Source organism: Lolium perenne, chromosome 6, assembly GCF_019359855.2.
Source record: "Lolium perenne isolate Kyuss_39 chromosome 6, Kyuss_2.0, whole genome shotgun sequence".
Taxonomy (NCBI): domain Eukaryota; kingdom Viridiplantae; phylum Streptophyta; class Magnoliopsida; order Poales; family Poaceae; genus Lolium; species Lolium perenne.
The window spans coordinates 190,882,931-190,891,614 of NC_067249.2; the positions used below are offsets into that span (position 1 = coordinate 190,882,931).

The following is an 8,684-nucleotide window of genomic DNA, read 5'->3' on the forward strand; positions in this document are numbered from 1 at the left end:
AACTGTGGAAATGAAGCTATGGAGGATGCAATCAAGCGGGAGCTTCGCAAAACCTACTTTATGGGGGCGGGGTAGCGCCTATATTAGCGATATGCATTGAAAATATTATAACTTTTTTGACCAAGTGTGGTAGTTAATCGGAAATATACCTAGTAATCGGACTTTCGAACTGATTAATCGGACTAAAGGATTAACACAAGCGATTAATGGTAATCGACACGGTCAGGCCCCTAGTAGCGATTAATCGGCCTAGTAATCGTTGAATCGGCCTAGTTTTTAAACAGTGTGAAATACCATGCTATTGTACCACTGTAGACTCATAATTTTTTTTTTTGCCTTCGACACAATTTTAATTACAAAAAATTCGCTCACGATAAACAAGATTTACTTCCTAATAAAATCCCGAATTTGATTCCAAAAAATAGAAAAAAGATACTCCTGCATCAAGATTTGCTTCCTAATAAAACCCTGAATTAGTTTGAAATCGGAGTACGTAGTAGTTAATTCCGAAACGCACATAATTAGCATTAATTATGTGAAGAAAATGCTGAAAATTTCCATACGCAAACAACATAGGCCCACCATGTCCATTCCAGGTAGAACACATCGTATGTCTATATGCTAGTCGATGGGAAGCCAGGATCGGGAGCCGATCCCTAGCGGTGCCCATTTGTTTATGCACACTACCACACAACCAAGCCAACGGATATCCTTCACACTGGTAAATTTTGGCACATTCCTGAAGCAAAGTACACGGTTTTGGAGACCTTTTATGAATCAACTAAGGCTAGACTTTGGGCCACCGCGAGCGAGCAACGAAACACTTGAGGAATGTAAATTTGAGTGATTCCTTTTTGTTCTGTTGGTCCATTTGGTTGTCATAAACTTCTCCTAAATTAACTGAAACTAGCAAATCAACACGGGCCACTAGCAAATCAACACCATCATACACACAATTCATTCGAGATTTAAGAAAAGGATGCCATCACAAATAAGAGAACCCACCCTTAATTTGTGAATCAAGGTGCTTTCAATTCACTTGATTTGGGAACGAATTTCGTCTCCGTTTCAAAAAAAAAGTTTACTGATTTTAAGATTTTTCAGCATTTTTCGATTTTTTCCGAATTTTTGGAGCTATTTCACGCTGGGGCCGAAATATGGCCAAACAGGCCAACGGCCCGCGCGAGCCTTACGTGCCGCGTGCCCCGCCTAGCCAGGGTGCCGTGCCTGGGCTTACAGGCTGGGCCTTACCGTTAACGGGCCTTTACGTGCCATGCCGTTCCAGTTCCAGGCAAGCGACGTAAATCCATAGGCCCAACCAGGCAACCAACCTCACCCGTTGCGACGCCCCAGATCTCCGACCAAGCCGCCGCCCCTCATGACCGCCTCCACCTCGCCGTCGACGTCGACGGCGGCGGCGGCGGCGTGGGCCTTCGCCGCCGCCACCTGTGTCAAGCTCCTGCTGGTGCCCACCTACCGCTCCACCGATTTCGACGTGCACCGCTACTGGCTCGCCCTCACCCACGCGCTCCCGGCGCGGCAGTGGTACACCGACGTCTCCTCCCAGTGGACGCTCGACTACCCGCCCTTCTTCGCCCACTTCTCCCGCCTCCTCTCCCTCCCGGCGCCCCTCGTCGACGCCGCCCTAGTCTCCCTCCCCGTCCCCGACGCGCCGCCCTCCTCGGCAGCCTACCTCCTCTACCTCCGCCTCACGGTCGCCTTCTCGGACCTCCTCCTCCTCGCGTCCGTGCTCCTCCTGGTGACGGACGCTCGCCGGAGGCAGCGGCCGTTCTTCGCTCTCGTGCTCGTCCTCTGGTCGCCCGCGCTGCTTGCCGTGGACCATGTCCATTTCCAGTACAACGGGTTTCTCATGGGGCTGCTGCTGCTTTCTCTGCACTTTCTTGAGCAGGGGAAGGATCTTGCCGGGGGAGTTGTGTTTGCAGCATTGCTCTGCTCGAAGCACCTCTTTCTCGTGGCTGCTCCGGTGTATTTCCTGTACTTGTTCCGGCATTATTGCTGTGGCCGGGGTGTGGTGAGAGGCCTGGGGAGGCTGGTTCTCATGGGAGCTGGAGTGCTTGCTGTTTTTGCCATGGCATTTGCGCCCTTTGTGTACTACGGGCAGGTGAGTCTCGGCCGGTTAATTCGTTTGGAATTCTATATCTCTTGATGATCACTATTGCTTAGTCTTCTGCAATCACTAGTTTCTAACATAAGTTGAAAAAAAGAGCTTAGGAGGAACGAAACATTAGTGAGAATTAGAACTGTTCTAGGCTTATTTTTAGTCATTTAACATGATCAAGTAATTATTGCTTCGTGCTAGTTTTGTGACAAAACAAAATGTGTATATGAAAGAGAAGCTGATTAGGCTTGTGTCATTCTAGTAACTTTTTTTTTTACCAAGGAACTTGTGAAGTCAGTAGTAACATTCCAATTCCTTCTCTTTAGCATATCGCATTTATTCAACCTATCACTGAGTAATAGCACAGCAAACACCATGATGCACAACTGTACTTTACTTCGCCAAATCCATGAGAATTTCTTGCTAGTGGTGATGTCGACAAGTCGATCTGGGGTAGCGACTCATACACTAGTCGTGACTAGTCAAGACTCACGTCGACTAGTCGATATGAGTTCAGCGATAGGTACTGTAACATATCGATGTGTATAATTACTAATAGTATAATACTAGTATGTAAATATGTGATACATAGAAGGCCGACGAAGGAGAGTTGTCGGAGGATCCTGGGAGCAGCAGTTTGCGGTGGAGGAGCAGACCAACAAGAGCATCAGCGACCAGCGGAGGAGCAGACTAGCAGCAGCCAGCAGAGGGAGGAGCAGAGCACCTGCATCAACCAGTGGAGGAGCCTTGGAGAAGTAGTTCATGAGCTTGCAGCGGCGCCGGACGGCAGGATTGTGGCGGGGCCAATCAAGGGGGAGGTCTAGGTCGGCAGGAGTGAGGGTTCGTTTTGGGTTTCATGGGGAATACTGAGCACCTCGATCTAGATTTTCCAGGCAATATTGAAAAAAAAGAGGCGGGGTCATTTTTTGAGTCGTTTGACTCAAAAAACTGGACTAGTCGAGGTTAGTGGTGACTAGTTAAATGAGTCGCTCGACTCACCAAATGAGTCGAGTCGAGACATTGAGTTGACCTCACAGTTGCGACTCATCGACTAGTCGAGCGACTCGAAATCCACGATTTTTATACACCATTCTTCCACACTGTTAACGATACATCATTGGACTCTTGGTTAATGACTATACAGTTTAGGCATTCTTGCATCGAGTTGTACTCCTCGAAAGCTTGCTGAGACAGAGGAAGATAAAATAAACTCAATCTATCCTCATATTGGATCAACTCCTTAACTTAAAGAGAATTATCAAGAGCAAAGGAATGCAGTCGTGGGGAATATTTAGCAGGACACATACCACCTGTCATTCCAGAATAACACAGTGTCTCCTTTGCCAACAGTTGCGGTGCTTATAGCTCTATAATTATCCACTAGCTTGAATATATCCCTCCATCAGAAGGATCCTCACCTGTTAAAAGCAAGCGGAATTCCATTTGGATAATAGTTCCAGACTAGTTTCACCCAAGGCACATCATCCTTGTTGTAGAACTTATGTAGAAGATAATTAAAAAAGCTTCATTTTGCTAGTCCAGGATACCCAAACCACCCTTATCTTTTGGCTTACAAATCATGTCCCAGGTGCTAGCGATTTCCCTTTAGAGTCAGGCTCTCGGTCACTCAAAGACAGTGCCTGATTATTCTGTTCATCTGCTCAACAACACCAAGAGTAATATCTAAGGAGCACACAAAGAAAATTGGTAGGGAGCTGAGGCATGATCTGATCAATTGTAACCTTCCTCCATATGCTAGAAAGGTGGAGATAGCTACCAATCTTCTCTCTAATCTATCCACAAGGGGGCAAAAAATCCTGTATTCTTGGTCTTGTAGTGCCAAGGGGCAATCCCAGATAGGTAAAGGGCATTGTCCCAACAACACACCCAAACTCCTGCGCAAGCCTAGCAATTTCCTCATCCGAGACATTAATAGGCAGCATGTATGACTTATGAAAATTCACAAAGAGGCCAGTTGATTTGCTAAACTCGTTGAGAGCATCCTTCAAAGCAGCAAGCTGTGTACTATCAGCAGGCATTATCAATAGGGTATCATCAACATACTGCAGTATTGGGAAATCTGAGCCTTTCTAGTAACTTCTGTTTCAGTTCTGGTAATTGCTATGATGTATAACTGAAGATGCTCTCACCTTGGTCTACTACATTCTCTGAACGAATTGATGCCTTTCCATCTCTTTTACTAGATTTTGCTGGCATCCGTGATTTATGATTTTATGATTTTTGCTCATGCGTATGTTCAGGACTCTGCAGTCTTAAAAACCATTATGTTCGCTAAAGTTCAACAATGTGAATCTAGTGCAGGTATTTAGCAAGAAATATTTTCTGTCTATATATTACTAAGTTCAGTTTCATAAAGAAATTTACCCTAACGTGAGTCTCTTTTTACCATTTTCCATTTTACGTGCTAACAGTCATATCAATATGGTCTCATGAATTTAGTCCTAAATCCAGTAATTTAACACTGAGTTTGGTAGAAATTGTTGAAGTTTATAGTAATCAAGTAGGAGTAATACCTTTGTTGGTTCTGGTTCACATAAATACATAAAGAATGGCAGCGGATTAGATGAGCCAATGCCTTGTATTCTTAGAACTCTACACTCTTAAATGCCATTGGCTTACAATGCGCAAAAATAGTAGAGAAATTTAACATTAAACATTATTTTATATATATATATTGTTCTAATTTTTGTTTCATGAAGACATCACTCTAGAAGTTTGTAACATTTGTGCCCATAATTAGTTGTACCAATATGCTCTCATGACTTCAGTTGTTCTGTTGACACTGTGGCTACCACTTATCGCTTTGGTAATTTTGCAGATGCAACAACTCTTTAGCCGATTGTTTCCTTTTGGTCGGGGTCTATTCCATGCTTACTGGGCCCCAAACTTTTGGGTATTCTATATAATACTTGACAAGATCCTTGCATTCCTTCTTAGAAGACTAGGATTTGATATCGAGATGCCTGAAGGATCATTTACCAGGGGGCTTGTTGGTGATTCATCTCCTTTTGCTGTTCTTCCAAAGGTTCTCTCTGCTATATCCATTTGTTCTACCCAAGGGAAGAATGATTAACTCTAGGGTTTGATAAGCTTTGTATTTGAACTTGATGGATTGCAGGTCACCCCAATGACTACCTTCTTATTGGTTATACTTGCCATGACTCCTTGTCTTGTGAAAGCATTCACCAACCCCCAACCAAAACACATAATTAGATGGGTGGCATATGCTTGTTCCTGTGGGTTTATGTTTGGATGGCATGTGCACGAGAAGGCATCACTTCATTTCACTATCCCACTTGCCCTAATTGCCATGGACAGCTTGGACGATGTCAGGCATTACTTTTTCTTATCAATAGGTATGTTTCTGCTACAGTTTTTTTTTGTCTTAATCACATCCCAATTGGCATTTTTTTTTGTTAATTTCACATTCTTTCATGGCATAAGTTGGGAAAGTATTGTCTGAAAGCATCACCACATTGTGAAGCATGAGTCCTCTGAACAATTGCGACATGTTTTTGTTTAAACATTGACTTGTGTGCTGATCATGTTCTTTATTTGCTTGAACAAATTGTATTTGCAGTTTCGTGTTACTCCCTATTCCCATTGTTGTTTGAGAACCAAGAATACCCTATAAAGGTGCTGCTGCTGTTGACCTATGGTGCCCTCATGTGGGTAGGTTTTTCATCCCATTTTGCCGCAAACTCTGCTGGGGAAGGGAAGAAAGTAAACGGATCAGGCAACCTAGTGAAGAAAAAATTCACTGGATGGATCAGTTTGGGATATCTTTCAGGAATGTTTGCTATAGAATTGTGGTCTCGAGTATTTCATCACCATGTGTTTGGCGATAGACTTCCTTTCCTGCCTCTCATGATGGTTTCAGTCTACTGTGGCGTTGGAATGATGTACTCATGGATGTGGCAGCTCTCATGGATTGTCAGGAACACTTGATATAATCTTAGCTGATCAAAGCCAGCATTCTTTATTACCCGTCACAGGCTGAGACTAATTTTTATAACTCACCCCTTGACTGATGAAATCGGGCAACCAATGGTAGCTACCCAAACTCATTTTGTGGCAGCACTATAGTTCATACATTCTGCTAAAAGTGTTAAAGAAACTTCTGGGGAGTAATCATGTAATTTTGTCTTCGCAGTGGGGTTGCTTGTATTAGCTCATTGTTCATGAGTCTGAGATCCTTTTCACTGACAGTTTTGGGAACCTGGAATGTTGAGTGTAAGATGTAACGAAAGAATTTTTCAGTTTTTAGTACAGAAAGATGAATCACATGTTATCAGTGTCTATTAAGCTGCTTGCATCTGCATACTTCTCCGCTTTTATATTGTTTGCATGTAATCATCTCTGGGAAACTGCACCGGTTTGATTTTCTGGAAAGGGGGATTTTTGAAATCGAGGTACGTGGAGGAAATGTTACCAACGATGAGGGTTGTTTGGAGCCCTCTTTTCGCCTCGGTGTGACGGTGTTCTACCAGTTCTGTGATGGATTTGGTACCAAAATATATGATAGGAGTATGTTAGGAAGTGATGAAAGAACGAACTATGATACATGGAATCAAGCAGAGTATATGTGTGCAATGCAGACGATATATGTTTGTCTGCGCCTCTGCTTGCTGGGTAATGTTTTTGTTCTTGTGAGGGGAATTTGCCGAGCGATTCTTGTGAGAGCATTGTGCGCCTTGCAAAGAAACCGATACAGATGTGGGTCAAAGGCAGGCAGGCTGACACAAGCGAAGAACGAGCGGCCATCGCACCACGCTGTATTCCAGACTGCCAGCCCAGCGGCGTCTTTGTATACGCAAAGCAACGGCGGCCCTCCGGCGAGGGGACATAAGCTAGTTGAAGGCACTAATATGGTGTGATCCTATCAAGGGTAGAAGGAATCTACAACTTGGCCGCATTGGACTAGCTAGTTGGTCATTGCTAGCAAGGCTAACAATGGGTTTGCTTAGGCTACTTTGGACAGCATGAACTTGTAGGATGGCACCAATTTTATCCCTTCTGTGAGACAGGATGACAGCAGTTTACAACCAAGTTATACTGGCAATCTACTTCTCTCTGTAAATGAACTTGCGGAGAATGTTTTTCCAGGTTGTCACGATGGATTGCGGGAGAGAAAAAACGAATACTTGAGCAAGAAAAAAAAATCAAAAAACTTTTATCAGAGCCAGGTTTCGATCCTGGGACCTGTGGGTTATGGGCCCACCACGCTTCCGCTGCGCCACTCTGATTTTGATGTCGGAAGACGGCTAGAAGGCTTAATATAGTAGCCTGAATTCTCATTCTGTTTTTTCTTCCCCGAGTACACAACACAGGCACAGATAATCTGTCGATCTGCTGCCCGTATTCCAAGCTTCAGGTACAGAATCTACCATTACGTTGCAAAACTTGACGGTGAAACACTACCCTCTGCACTGTTAAGTACGCAACAACATTCTCATATAAGCTTCTCTTAAGCTTGGCATCCACGGCAGAAAAGAAAAGATAAAATAAAAGAAGGCAAAGCGAAACGCCGACTCCTTTTCTCTCCCAGCCTTGCGTAGCGCCGATCACCTATGTTACTGCTAAACACCTCTGCTTTCCTTTGCAGTCGACAAAGAAAGAGAAAAGAACTCGATTTGCGCTTTGCCCTTTCGATCGGATTGGGATGGGGGCATGTTCTTGGTGAACGACAGGTTGCATACTAGTCTTGACTCTTTTCGCTTTCAGCTTTCAGCCTGCGATCGAGCCGCGTATAGCTTGCGGCGACCGGCTACTTCGAGCAACAGTCTAGTCAACCGCTGCACCTGAATTTTCCATACGAGTCCAAACGCACGAAAGCTCTTGCTCATGTGGCACCATCTCAGCAATGATCGATGACTCGATGTCATGGAGAATTAGGTCGCATGAAACATCACCTACATTATTTGTACCTGCCCATTCCATGGAACCTGCACCGTCAGTAGTAGTAAACTCAGATGCAGATGTTTCGATGATTACGACTGTATATTTTGTTAATTTCCACATAGTTAACATCACGTGCTATGTCTATATAATCGTGTATTATATGCTAGTATACGTGTTTTTCTGGGCAGGAGAATGTATCAAGCAATTGACTAACAAGCGCCGGCCGGCTAGCTGCACGTCAGCAAATCACCTTCCATGAAGCAGTTGTCATGTCAGCACAGGATAAGAGCCCAAGTTACTGGTCAAGATCAGATTCAGGTGATCGACCACTTTTGGATTATAGTGAACACGGAACAGTTTAAAACCCTAATCAAGTTGATTTTACACACGTCCAAGGAACCTGCACCGGCAGTAGTACCCCGTAGTAAATTCAGATGCAATTACGACTGTATCTTTTGTTAATTTCCACACCGAAACATCATGTCCTATGTCTATTTTTAAGTATATGCTAGTATACGTGTTGTTCTGGACAGGAGAATGTATCTAGAAATTGACTAATCATCGGTCGACAGGAAATAACATTTGCTCTCATGTCAGCAGCTCAGGATAAGAACCCAAGTTACTGGTCAAGTTTGGATTCAGA

The 8,684-nt window shown here is 44.0% G+C and overlaps 1 protein-coding gene and 1 non-coding gene across 2 annotated transcripts; one reads left to right on the forward strand and one right to left on the reverse strand.

Annotated features, from left to right (window-relative positions):
* The first annotated feature begins 1,324 nt into the window (after window positions 1-1,324).
* Window positions 1,325-6,441, forward strand: LOC127306623 (dolichyl pyrophosphate Glc1Man9GlcNAc2 alpha-1,3-glucosyltransferase). Its single transcript, XM_051337288.2, has 4 exons — window positions 1,325-2,122; window positions 4,959-5,165; window positions 5,259-5,496; window positions 5,721-6,441. Exons 1-4 carry the CDS (start codon window positions 1,379-1,381, stop codon window positions 6,086-6,088), a joined length of 1,557 nt encoding a protein of 518 aa, XP_051193248.1. The 5' UTR covers window positions 1,325-1,378; the 3' UTR covers window positions 6,089-6,441.
* Window positions 6,442-7,314: 873 nt separating this feature from the next.
* TRNAM-CAU (transfer RNA methionine (anticodon CAU)) lies at window positions 7,315-7,386 on the reverse strand. The gene has a single exon. It is a non-coding gene; the product is annotated as a tRNA-Met (tRNA).
* Between the last annotated feature and the right edge of the window lie 1,298 nt (window positions 7,387-8,684).